This window comes from Pyxicephalus adspersus, chromosome 12 (assembly GCF_032062135.1).
Source record: "Pyxicephalus adspersus chromosome 12, UCB_Pads_2.0, whole genome shotgun sequence".
Taxonomy (NCBI): domain Eukaryota; kingdom Metazoa; phylum Chordata; class Amphibia; order Anura; family Pyxicephalidae; genus Pyxicephalus; species Pyxicephalus adspersus.
In genome coordinates this window covers 2,783,979-2,798,519 of record NC_092869.1, presented here as the reverse complement: position 1 = coordinate 2,798,519, position 14,541 = coordinate 2,783,979, and the positions used below count along the sequence as shown (strand labels likewise).

General features: G+C 40.0%; 1 protein-coding gene across 1 annotated transcript; it reads left to right on the top strand.

Annotated features, from left to right (window-relative positions):
• The first annotated feature begins 26 nt into the window (after nucleotides 1–26).
• LOC140342473 (NACHT, LRR and PYD domains-containing protein 3-like) lies at nucleotides 27–9,300 on the top strand. Its single transcript, XM_072428669.1, has 3 exons — nucleotides 27–802; nucleotides 3,247–3,411; nucleotides 9,054–9,300. The coding sequence occupies exons 1-3, from the start codon at nucleotides 27–29 to the stop codon at nucleotides 9,298–9,300; spliced, it is 1,188 nt and encodes a 395-aa protein (XP_072284770.1).
• Nucleotides 9,301–14,541: the final 5,241 nt, after the last annotated feature.

The following is a 14,541-nucleotide window of genomic DNA, read 5'->3' as shown; positions in this document are numbered from 1 at the left end:
CCCAACCAACACACACTGATCAGCTGATGGAATCATTGCCCAAAACTGTGACACAACTCTTTGTGACTTTTGTCACCAACATTCTGGCCAATCACAACCAGAATACAGGAGATAGTCACACTGCCCGGGAACTGCTGACATCTGTTGGGTGGATGGCAGAACATGGAGTCATGAATCATCTGATTGTATTTGATGAGCGTTATCTGAAGTCATACAATGTGAGAAATGATAAACATCTCTTTTCATGTTTTATGATGGAATCTAGTCAGCCATCTAATATGGATTACACCTTCTTACATCTTACTCTTCAGGAGTTTTTTGCTGCTTTAGCTCATTTTATAGACTATAATGCCGACAGATTACAGAAAACACTTCATGCTGCTGAATCTTACAATGATGGCCGTGCTGAAATATTGCTTCGTTTCCTCTGCGGTCTCTCAGACTCTTCTACTAGTTTCCTGTTAAAGTCTCATGTTGGAGAATTGTCTGTTCAGGCTGCAGGAGATGTCATTACTTGGATCCAGCATAAAATCACAAAAGAACAAAGATCTGACAAGAGAAAGCTTCTTAATACATTCTACTACCTCCATGAGAACAGGAATAAGGCTCTGGTGTCACAATGTATTGGATCAAACAATATTGATCTTTCCGGAATCTCCCTCAGCCCTCTGGATTGCTCTGTGCTGTCTTCTGTCCTTCAGTCCTGCACAGAGTCAGAAGAAGTAAAACTCAATTCATGTCATATTCGGGATGAAGGATTGAGGAAATTTATACCAGCTTTACACTCCATGAAGAGATTGGGGTAAGCAAAGGAAGAGATTAGTAGCATAACACTCTAGTACAGAAAACATTTTATAGGGTCCATTTATAAATGTTTTTACCAAACATTCACCCAACTTTTACCAAAAATGTACACATTTTTTTTAATTTGATTACATTAGAAAATGCAAGAATCAAGTTTTACTTAGAATCCAAACATTTTCATAATTATGTCAATATGAAAATTATGTAAATGTTGGCTAAAGTTTGGGTTATTCTTTGGTGAAAACATTTATAACAAAACATTTATAGACTCCCCCCCCCCCTGCGTTTTAGGTACTATAGTGCTGTGCTGCTAATTAATGTTTTGCTAAACTAACTTGTGGATTTGTATTGATATATTGTGGTGAGTTTAAGAACATTGACTAGAATAGTCTAAGAGATTTGAGAGGTGTCTCCAATATTGATAGTATAAGAATATCTGAATAACATAATTGGGCAGGGTACAGGTGGTTTATAACAAAAGAGAAGATGCTATAACCAATCAGACAGAGATACCCATCAGCACAATATTAGTTACATACATTGGAAAAGTAAGACACTTATAGGTATAACCGATGGAATTTTTCTTTTTTACAAAGTTCTAGTAAATTGTGTGTAAAAAGTTTGTGTCCCAAAGTAATAGACATTCAGTGCTGCAGAGGAGGGGAATTATCTCCAGAAATGTCTGACAATTCTCTCTGCAGCACTACAAGTCCCAGAACAACAAATTTACAACTATAATGCAGCACACAGAATACAAGCAAGGACTAAGATAATAAACAATGTTATATACCCATACCGACCCCCTCAGGTTTTCTTTCCACCACACACAGATATACATACAGTAAACAATTTATATTACTTCAGATAATATTGCTTTTTATTTCTTTGTTTAGAATCTAGGATTATGGCAGTACATTATGGTATTGCACAGTGCACTGAGTGTATTTTGACAAGAGGCCCTGTCATTGTATCCCCACTGTTACCCAGCAGCCTGGTCACTGCCCCTCCCCCACACACACAAACGCTAACTCTGACAACAAGCCGAGTTAAATTACAGGGACTAAAACAGGACTGGCTAAGATATTACTATTCAGGGGACAGTCTGAACATCAGACCAGGAAAAAAAAAAATCATTTTTTTTAGCAGTGTTCAACATTGAGGGTTTTACTATTTCTACTTAGAGCATTCAGAGAGTCAGGTTACATGTTTTCTAATATTTGACAAGTAAAGAAAAACACATAAACATGGACAAAGAAATCACAAAGACTAATTACAAAACAATAGCTGAATAAAAGTGTAAAATAAAACAGTATATTATTGAAATAAAACAAGTGAAAATTGGATTGCCTTGATCCAGCTTGCTGGTACATAGTTCAGTTGTTATTCAGAGTTACTGGGCTCTCTAGCGCTGTTGTTGTCCTTAGCAACAAAGATGGTATCAGTGAGAGCTCCCTCTGCTGGACTTACATGGCTTTTGTTATGCCAATGCACAGAGGAGGGACTAATAGAACAATCCAATGACAGCAAGGTGTATTCACACAGATTCGGATGCTCTGTGGACACACTGAGAATGCTCCTATTATATCCAGATTCATAGTTCCATAAAGTCAAATTGTATGACCTGCCAACCACCAGATTACCAATTATCTCAAAACATAGAGTCCAACGCAATCAAACTAGGCATGTCTGGTTCACCAGAACAGGCTTTTCTGAGGGCTGGGAGACCGGTCTCAAAATGATCACAGTATTATTGCAGCTGTGTTTTATAAACCTGTATAGGAATTGTGTGATGGACTAATATTTATAAATGTGTTCCTGGATACAGCTCAGAGGTCAGTCAGAGGGCCCTCCATTGTCCTTATCTGCCAGATTCTGAGTTCTATGACATCTGACAACACAAAATCCCAACTGTTTTCATGTGATGTATTCTAGCGGATTTGGAAGGATGTTCTGGTGGATTATCTGATGATAGAGAGGAAAAACTGATAAGAGAGTATTTATGTTCCTGTGTCTATACTATTAGACCCAGACCATAAAGAGGAACTCTAGCCTCTACTGCTGTACCTTTAAGGGGGAATCTAACATTAATACTCTCCCCAATATGATAATTGTGATCAGTAATCAGAGCCACATACAAGCTTCCATTCATCACCTGACATCATGATCTGTTATCCAATGTCAGGGGATCGACTTGTTCAAACACATTCGCTGTTCTGTCAGGGAAACTCCCCATTACTACAAATTTACTGTTTAGTGTTGGGGATCTTCTAATATCTCCTACTTCCTTCATTATCATAGGGAGATTGTAGCACAATAGAGTCATGTCAGTGGTATTCCTGTGTAGGGTAGGGATATCATCTTTACAGATATATGGTAATATTGGGGTGAGAAATGGGGGAGAAATTCATATTTTTTTGGTAACATTCTTCTCTTCTTCTACAGTTTGTATAATAATGACCTGACAGACAGTTCCTGTCCCTACCTGGCATCTGTAATAAGAAATAACCAGACACTGAGGACACTGAACCTGTCTGGGAACAATCTGGAGGGTCCTCATTTCAGGGATCTGATGGAAGCTCTGACAACAAGCCGGATAGAGGGATTACTGTGAGTATAACAGAACTGACTGAGATAATAATATTCTGGGACAATATCCAAAGTATAGAAATATAATAATTACATAATGTATTCATATCAGATCTCCTTTCTGACTCTAAATTTATTATTTCTCCAGTATATTTGTCTAAAAATTGCTGACAGATGGTTGAATATGTCTACATGTCTCCTTTCAGTTGCTATTAAATCCCCTGGAGTTCTAATTCTGTCCAAAATTCCACACAAAAAGCATTATTTTTTTTTGGTAGAAATTTATTTTACATTGTAGGCCTATAATTCTTAGGTATAACTCACTAATAATGAACTTTAATTAAAAAAACACAAAAATCTCTTAAAAAAATTGAGACGGGAATAATTATCAATAGAGTACACAGACAGCTGAGACTTTCTGAACTTCCATAGTTGTCACCATTATCCACGATTTCAGTACACTTCACACCACCACTTGCAGTGTTTTGTGAAGACACTAATGTCCCGTACACACACTAGATATATGTCACTGGAAACGATCAGCTCCTATAATTTTCAGTGACACTAGAAAAACAAATGTTGTACACTCAGCACTGTTCAGTTCCCTGGAGAGGGGAGTATGAGTGGGAGACCCCCTGCTGTATCTCCCCACATCTACTGACAGCGGTCATCCCCTGTCTGTTATAGTTCTGTATAAATTACAGAGAAATTTCATGTTATAAACAGAAATTTCATTTCATGTTATAAACAGAAATTTCATGTTATAAACATATATGAAATTTCATATATGTTGTAAATTTTTTTTATAGTTTAATACATTTTTATTAGAATTTTCCAAAACAAACAAGAACAGATAATGGTAAAGTAAAACTGTCATTACATTTAGAAAAAAGAAAAAAAAAAACGCAGACAACTGTAAAAGCATAAATTACCATTGCAACAAAAACATAAAAAAACAAAGACAAAATAAGTGTACTCGAAACCTGCAGTGTAGTTGGGGGGGGGGGGGAACTATTTATCATAAATTAAAGAGCCTGCAGTCCAAGTCAGGAGTGGCGTGATGGTCCAGCCAAGGTGTCCAAACTTTATAGAATTTAGGCATAGAATCATTGGTTACAGCAGACATTTTTTCTAGCACCATTGTGTCCGACAATCTGGACATTACTGCCTGAAAATTGAGGGAAGGTTTCTTCCAAGCTGCTGCTATCACCTGTCGTTTGGCTAGAAGAATAAATGATATCAGTTTATGCTAACTCTTGGAAAAAGTAGGGTTCTGTTTGTGGAGCAGGGCTATCCAAGTGTCAATCCGGATAGATACATGTAGAACCGATCTAATATAATGAAAGATTGTTATCCAAAGTTTTTTGACCACCGGACAATCCCATTATATATAGTGGAAAGAGCCGGGAATACTACAACCACTGAAACATTGTGGATTCCTCCCTTTAACAAATTTGGCAATTCTTACCGAGGTTAAATACCACCTAAATAGCACTTTGTATGCGTTTTCCTGCGCTATCACATTTGGAGAGCAGCTGGCAATAGCCCGCCAATATCTCTTGCCAATATGAGCCCAGATGGGGAGGTCCTGAAGGCGATGTAGAGCCACTAAGGGAGCCAATTGGGCCGCCTGCAAATATTTGTAAAAACTGGGAACTTAAAGCCCCCCGTTCAGTTTGGGTCGATATTACACTTTATCTGGCACCCGTGGTCTCCCAGGGTGCCAGACAAACCGCAGCACCTTTCTTTGCTCAGCCTTAAGTGCCTGCAAGGGAACTGGTATAGGGAGCGTGCAAAACAAGTAGAGTATTTTTGGGAGATAGGTCATTTTAATAGCATGTATCCTGCCTACCCACGACAGCGGAAGACATTGCCATCTGGAACGTAAAATAGAAAGTTTGCGAAAAAATGGTGGGTAGTTAGCTTGATAAATAGAAGACAATCGAGGTGTAATCTTAATACCCAAATAGGGGATGACTCTCAACCATTATAGGCAAAATGGGGTTGTAAATCTTCGACTACTGAAGTTGGCAGAGAAACATTAAGCGCCTTAGATTTGTCACTATTCACCATTAAACCAGAGATCTCTGAAAACTGAGTAAGCAGGTTGTGCAAATTAGGCAGAGTCATGGTTGGGGCTGTTAAAGTCAATAGTATATCGTCTGCAAAGAGCATGATCTTATGTACCCTATTGAATACTTTAATGCTGGCTATGTCTTCGCGGGGATGGCAGCTGCTAGCGGTTCAAGGGCTAATATAAATAATATAGGTAAAAGAGGACAGCCCTGCCTGGTGCCCCGCAATATCGGAAATGGGGTCGACACATGGCCCATGTATTTTACTGTGGCGGAGGGAGAAGCGTACAATGCCGCTACCCAGTGCAGGAAATTAGTTCTAAAGCCCCATCTCTGTAGGGCATAAAACAAATATTGTCATGATATAGAGTCAAAGGCCATCCGCACATCTAACGAGAGCATCATATATTGTATTGATTTGGACTGTGCAAAATACAAGAGCTGGAGGGCTCTATGGACATTGTCCCCAGCTTGACATCGAGGGACAAAGCCTACTTGGTCACGTGTATTAGGCTACCTTAGGTGTATTAGGTTAGCTTATTCAACCTAGAAGCTAAGATTTTTGCCAGTATTTTTACGTCAACATTTAGAAGTGTGATGGCCGGTAGTTAGCCCATGAGGTATGGTCAGTCGACAGCTTCGGTATCATGGCAATAGATGCTTTCAAAGACTCTGGGGGGAAGGCACGCCCCTGTTTCAAGTCATTAAACAGAATTTGTAGATAAGGCGTTATAGCGTCTGACATTTTTTTGAAAAACAAAGGGGAGAAGCCATCGGGGCCAGGGCGTTTGCCAGTCTTTAGGGACGTGTGATATCAAGAGCCGAGATATCCCCCTGTAGCATATCCAAATCTGAAATATTGATGGTGGGTAATTCGATGTTCGCAAAAAATTGGTCAGCTTTACATAAATCCAAATCTGGGGGAGCCGAATAAAGATCAGACAATCGAGATTGGAACTCCTGGACAATGTCCAAGGGATTGCTAGTAGATTGCTTGGTGGCAGTGCACAAAGAGACTGGAGTATACTGCGGTGTTAGTGTACGTAGCCTCTTAGCTAGCAGTGTACCTGGTTATTTGCCGTAGTAATATAATTTATGTTTAGTCCGCTGTAGCTGGCATACTGCCGTATTGGTTAAACAGAGATTCAGTTCAGTGCAAGCCTTACGCAAGCCTATGGATGTGCCTACAGTAGGGTTCAGTTTGTGCAATTGGACTTGCCTCGAGTATTCAGCCTCCAGCTGAACCTGGGCTTGGGAGCGCTCTCGCTTTTTGGCCGAGGCTAATTGAATTAGGTTGTTGAATAATGTTGTAGGGGAAGACACTGAACCATCATTTAAGGCAACAAATTCTTTGGAAGGATCTGCCAATTTCCAAACAGTCTCTGGATGTGATAAGAGGGTGTCGTTGATTGACCACAAACTGGCACGAGGCCCAGTCACTAATGATGTACAAGTGATCACCACTGGGTCATGATCTGACCATGTTACAGGCGGTATATTGGCTTTTAGTATTTCAGGTAGCAAGGCCCTGGGAGCCCATACATGGTCAATCCTCGAATAAGAAATTAGGCGGGGCAGAATAAAATCTATAATCACAGGACAAGGGATGAAGCTCCCGCCATACGTCAACCAAGCCCAAGTTCTGAAAACAGTCCAATATAGGTTTACTCTCTGACAAGAAAGTATTGGAGGACTTGGTACACCTGTCCAGCTTACTGTTAAATACAATATTAGAATCCCCACAGCAAATCAAGGTACCACGCACATGCAATTGGGTCTCCTCAAGCATCCCTTGAAAAAAGGAAACCTGAGGGGAGTTCGGAGCATAGTATACCAAAAATGTGACTTCAGTATTCTGAAGATTGCCACACAAAATCAGATAGCGGTCATCTGGGTGAGCTACTTGATGTGAACACTTAAATGGCATATTCTGATGAAACGCTATAAGTACTCCTATATGTTTTGTAGCAGCAGAGGCATAATAAACCTGGGGATAACGGATATGCATAAACTTAGGACTAGAGGTTACAGAGAAATGTGTCTCCTGTATGCATGCTACATCTATGCCAGAGGAGTGACAATAATTGAACACTGTTTTCCTCTTAACTGGAGAATTGAGGCCCTTTGCATTACCGACAATATGCGTAGCGTCATCGTTGAAACAGCTGTGAGGGGAAGCTATTGTGATCGTACATGAAAATGTGTGAAAGGCACAAAAGTCGGCATTCGAGTACAACAACACAGATTATACATAACACAAGGAAATAATAAAAACACAAAAGCAATAGGGTACTTTCAACAAAAAAAAAACTTGAAAAAAAATAGGACCACAGGAGCCAGTAGGGCTCGGGAGATCCTAAGGGTCCAACTATAGTCGGGATCGCGCACTCCCTCTGTCCAAACGTGGGTATCTGATGCAATCCAAAGGGGTGACATGTATCAAACAAACGGGCTATAACAATTATAGGAGTGTCAGTGGAAAATAAACTGAAAAAACATAAGTCAAAAAATTATAAAATATACATTACGTCCGAAACTGAACATCACGTATTGTCAACAAAAGATCATCCCGGAGATTTGGAGGAGAAAACTTGAGAGCCCAGCCGGGCCAGAACTTGAGAACGTAGCTCAAGGCTCCGTTGAGGTGTGCCAGGAGGAGAAGGTGAAGCCGAGCGAGAGGTGACAGCTTTTTCAGAACTTGAAGGTGAGATAGATGCAGGCGGGTGCAGTAGACCAAGCTTTTCCAGACAGGTTTGCGCTTCATCCGGTGTAGTAAACTGATGTTGGCCACCTTGCGTCTGGAACATCAGCCTAAAGGGGTAACCCCAACAGTACTTTATTCCATTAGCAGAGAGGGTGTGGAAGAATGGGCGAAGGGTTCGCCGTTTTGCTAATGTTGAAGGGGCTAAATCTGCGAACAGACTATACTCTGCGCTCTGAACTATAAGCGGGGAATGTTACGAGCTTTTAACAAAAGTGCATCTTTAGTGTGGAAAAAGTGAAATTTTGCAACAATGTCCCTAGGCAGGCCATTCTGTTTTTTAGGGCCTAAGGACCGATGGACCCTATCCAACTCAAGGCGCTCACAGAGCAGCCTCGACGCGTGGATCTCAAGGCCGCTCCGTGGAATGTGTTCTGCAGCGTCACTGGACGCTTTGATTTAGATGTCGGACCCATCTCAGCTGCTTCCCGGGAGTATGCCAGCATAGGAGTGCAAGGGGATTGCTTTGGTGTCCGAATGACACGCTACTTTTCTCGCTAACAGCCCGAGGTTGAGCGGAGCCTGACTAGGAAGCAACCATCCATCAGGCTGCGTGCATGCGCCCTTCTGTAAATGTCTCATTTTGTCACTCTTCTTCCTGTAAATACCTGGACATCAGATGTGTGAGGGCTTGCTTTTCCTTCCTTATACAATTATATTTACTGGAGATTTATAAAGGTATGGAACTTAAATGATTCCATTAAAGAGAAATGAGCTCCATTCATGTAGAGAATATTTCTATTCATTCTTGGAGGAAAAACTCATTATTCCTAATAACATTCATTATTCAAATATTCTTCTGGTAACATTCTTCTTTTCTTCTACAGTTTGTATGGTAATCACTTGACACACAGTTCCTGCCCCCACCTGGCATCTGGAATAAAAAATAACCAGACACTGAGGACACTGAACCTGACCGATAACAATCTGGAGGGTCCTCATTTCAGGGATCTGAAGGAAACTCTGACAACAAGCAAGATAGCAGAGAGGGTGTGGAAGAACGGGCGAAGGGTTCGCCGTTTTGCTAATGTTGAAGGGGCTAAATCTGCGAACAGACTATACTCTGCGCCCTGAACTATAAGCGGGGAATGTTACGAGCTTCTAACAAAAGTGCATCTTTAGTGCGGAAAAAGTGAAATTTTGCCACAATGTCCCCAGGCAGGCCATTCTGTTTTTTAGGGCCTAAGGACCGATGGACCCTATCCAACTCAAGGCCCTCAACTGGGATCTCTGGTGCTAGCTCTTGAAATAGGGCAGTAACATACCCTTGTACATCAATAACAGTTTCAGGGATACCTCTAATACGTAGGTTACTGCGTCGTGACCGGTTCTCACAGTCCTCCAATTGATCTTTCAGGAGAGAAATCTCTCTATGAGCTGTGTCCAGATCTTGGTCTAAGCTTTCCAGTACTGTCGTGGCATCGTCCATCGGGGTTTCAAGAGTGGCAGTACGTTGGCCAATCTCGCAAATATCCCGGCATAATTCTGATGTGATGGTTGCTGTAGCTTTGGACAACTCTTCACGAATCATGGGTCTCATTTTTTGCAGAAGGGTTAAATCATCTCCTGGAGCAGTCTCCTTCAAAAGGTTAGGAGTGGCATCCATGCTGTCCCCCGACTGAGGCATCAGGGAGGAGGCTGGAGACGCGCGGGGTTAACGTGGATGCAATGCCACTCAGGCCCACAGAGCGGCCTCAACGCGTGGATCTCGAGGCCGCTCCGCGGGATGTGTTCTGCAGCGTCACTGGACGCTTTCATTTAGAAGTCGGACCCATCTCAGCTGCTTCCCGGGAGTATGCCAGGGGATTGCTTTGGTGTCCGAATGACACGCTACTTTTCTCGCTAACAGCCCGAGGTTGAGCAGAGCCTGACTAGGAAGCATCCATCAGGCTGCGTGCATGCGCCCTTCTGTAAATGTCTCATTTTGTCACTCTTCTTCCTGTAAATACCTGAACATCAGATGTGTGAGGGCTTGCTTTTCCTTCCTTACAATTATATTTACTGGGGATTTATAAAGTTATGGAACTTAAATGATTCCATTAAAGAGAAATGAGCTCCATTCATGTAGAGAATATTTCCATTCATTCTTGGAGGAAAAACTCATTATTCCTAATAACATTCATTATTCAAATATTCTTCTGGTAACATTCTTCTTTTCTTCTACAGTTTGTATGGTAATCACTTGACACACAGTTCCTGCCCCCACCTGGCATCTGGAATAACAAATAACCAGACACTGAGGACACTGAACCTGACGGATAACAATCTGGAGGGTCCTCATTTCAGGGATCTGATGGAAACTCTGACAACAAGCAAGATAGAAAAATTAGAGTAAGTATAACATGACTGACTGAAATTATAAAAGTCTGGGGCAATATCCAAAAGATAGAAATATAAAAATTACATAATGTATTCATATCAGATATTTTTCTGACTCCATAAATGTTTTAGCCAAGCTCAGACTGTTATCTTATTCTTGGATCTTATCACACTCTTGTCAGCCATGAAATCATCTTTTCTCTAGAATCTTTGTTTAATTCTGATATTTAATTTAGTCTGCTAACTAGTAAAATAGATGAAATTATTGGTGGTCATACACGGGGGAATCCGATCTTGCTGCAATCAGTGCTATATGGAAACATCCTGCTGACATGACATCCGCTATTCAGTGTCGGGGGATCTCCCCATTACTGCACATCTGCTATTCAGTATCTGAATTTCCTATGTTAGGCAGATCATTCAGGTGAAAGGTTTCCCTTACACATGACAACATTGTCTGGAAATGCAGGCGTGTTTTCCAGTGTATAGATGTAAATGAGCCCTCAATGTTTTATTTGTTTAGTAACTCTATGAGGATGGATTTCTTATCCTTTTTTCATTCCACAAATATTGGGTATTTATCCACATTAAGGATTCCATATTTAAAATATTATGCAGTGGCCAACTTAGTAGTAGCCATAGTGATAACTGTTGGCCAGTTCTTTATGTTATCAGCCACTAAATGGTGATCATCAGAGCCGACATCTTCTGTAACAATCACTGTTAGAAAAACTCCTGGCTGGTTGCAAATGAGGGCAACATTCCAATTGGTGGATATCAGATGAAATACCAATTATTGCACTAGTATGGCAAAAATACAAATAATGGGGGAAGTGTGAGGGGCTGCTCTCGCCTTACTGGAGATTTATAAAGTGATGGTAACATTCTTCTCTTCTACAGTTTGTCTGATAATCGCCTGACACACAGTTCCTGCCCCGACCTGGCATCAGGAATAAGAAATAACCAGACACTGAAGACACTGAACCTGTCTAGGAACAATCAGAAGGGTCCTCATTTCAGGGATCTGATGGAAGCTCTGACAACAAGTCGGATAGAGGAATTACTGTGAGTATAAAAGGACTGACTGAGATAATAATATTCTGGGACAATATGCAAAGTATAGAAATATAATAATTACATAATGTATTCATATCAGATCTCCTTTCTGTCTCTATAAATAGCCAATCCCAGATCTTATTCTTGGATCTTATCACACAAGTTTGAAACAAAATCATGTCAAAATAATAAATACATTTAAAAAAATAAATTTAATAATACATTTAATAATAAAATTTTGTTATGATTTTGTGTTTCAAACTTTTATACTCATACTTTTTTATTATACTGAAAAATAAATTACTTGTTTTAGACATATAAATCCAGTGAATTGCATTCAATACAGTTATTTTTTATTGAATGCTCTCGCCGAGGGGACAGGTCGACGAAGTCAGAGGATGACAGGGCACTGGAGGACGCTTGGAGTTACCATTTTCAGCTTGTTCTTTTACCCCGAGCCACACTCAAGGTTTCGGCTTTATTCTGATATTCCATTTAGTCTTGTCTCTAGTAAAATAGAAGAAATTGTAGGTGGTCATACACGGGGGAATTTGATCTTACTGCAATCAATGCCACATGGAAACATCCTGCTGACATGACATCTGCTATTCTGTGTTGGGTAATCTCCCCATTTCTGCACATCTGCTATTCAGTGTCTGAATGTCCTGTGTTAGGCAGATCATTCAGGTGAAAGGTTTCCCTTACACATGACGCCAATGTCTAGAAAAAGCAGGTGTGTTTTCCAGTGTATAGATGTGAATTAGCCCCTAATGTTTTATTTGTATAGTAACATTGTGAGAATAAATTTCTTATATGTTTCCGATTCTACGAATAGTTGATATGTATCTGGTTTGGGGTTCCCTGTTTGCAATATTATGCAGTGATGAACTTCAAATTGCTTCCCATAATAACATCTTTTGGCCAGTTGTTAATGTTAGCAGCCACTGAATGGCAGTTATTAGAGCTGACACCTTCCCTAACTATCAACAGCTGGTGAGAACACTGATGGAATAACTTGTGGTTGCTAATGTGCACAGTGGGAAACATCCCAATTGGTGGTTGTCAGATGAGGTACCAATAATGATCTCACTGATAGGAAAAAAATGTGATAAATAAGGGATCATCCGCTCCAGATTTCAGGGGCCACACATAATGCACATACAATACACATGTTACAATAAACAGAGACAGTTTCCAACTGTGTAATTTATTATTTTATTAATGTATTTAAACTAAAGAAATACTACAGACTTTTGTGGATCTGGATCCTCAAGCACTGGTGTAGAGGACCCCTGCTATAGACTTTAAAAACTGTATGCTAATAAATATAGTAAAAGAAAAGGTAAAACACCATTAAATGTGTATGATCATAACCCCATGGATTCACTGGCTTCAATCACCATTAGGAACAAGGTGTACTAGCCATCTCACTTGTTCTCCCTCCTCGTTTGTATGTAATATGAAAAGAAGGGGAAAGGGTAAATCAGAGGCTGGGAGAACTCAGAGGGGGGAAAGGGATTTGTGTACATCAATAACTGATACATTCTGAACTTGCACATTCTGAGATATTCTGCCTTATCTGGAGATTAAACTTCTTTTCCTCCAGACGCAAAAAGTGCCCTCTTGTCTTTTGTAATGATCTTAAAGTTAATAATTGGGAAGATAGTTCTTCTATTAGACCATTTATATATTTTTACAGGGTGATCATATCCCCCCTTATACATCTCTTCTCAAGGAAGAATAGATTCAGTTCAGCTAATCTCTCCTCATAGATGTAAAATGTATTTCCCATAGACAGTATGAAGCATGCATGTTGTTGACCCCCAAGTGCATACCTTTACATGTCTCTATATTAAATGCCATTTGCCACTTGGCTGCCCAATCAAACAGTACATCCAGGTCTGCTTGTAGATTTTAGACATTCTGTATTGACCTAATTTCATTACATAGTTGGGTGTCATCTGCAAACACAGAAATGGTACTTTTAATCCCAAACTCTATATCATTTATAAAGATGGTAAACCGTAAAGGTCCCAACACTGAACCCCGGGATACACCACTAATATCCTTAGATTATTCAGAGTATGAATCATTAATTACAAGTCTCTGGATGCGTTCTTTAGCCAGTTCTCTATTCATTTACAGATTGACATTTTTGTAAACCTATTGACCCTAACTTGCATATTACTGTCTGTGGGGTACGGTGTCAAATGCTTTAGCAAAGTCCAAGTACACTATATCAACGGTTATTCCACTGTCTACCTGTTTACTTACTTTCTCATAAAAAGAGAGTAAATTTGTTTGACAACTTCTGCCTTTCAACAAACATCCACCTATATAAATTTCTTTATCTTAAACAGGCTACATCCCTAACATTCATAGGAAAAGGTATGCGATGAAAGATATCAATTTTAGGCGGAACTTTTAAAGCCAGTACCATCAATATATTACAAAAATAACAAATTTTTATTAATAATAAACATTAAAAACAAACATCATTTGAAATACATAAAACATAATAAAATCGTGCGTGTATATAATGACCTCTCCTTACAGAATACCCCAAAAGGTTTTAAATTCTGAATTACTTCTCAACGCGTGGAAAAAATCCGCTTCTTCAGGAGGAAGGAGAGAAGAAGTCTGATGTCTGTACTTCCAGCAGCCCTCTCATTTAAAATTGTTGCAAGGAAGGAGGTGGTTATGGCGGCAATGGTATATTCAAATCCCGTTTAGCTAATTAGCGAGTAATCTCTTTTTCAATTCAAAAATTCAATTTTCAATATAAATCACAGTGATCAGTTTCATGTCCTTCAGTTCTAAAACAGACATACGAACATACAGCCCAACAGAACAACCATGTTCCTATTCCATCGGCTTCCCTTGCATGTGAGTCAACTTCTGTCTTTCTTGAAGCCATGCTGACTATCACTTATAATATTA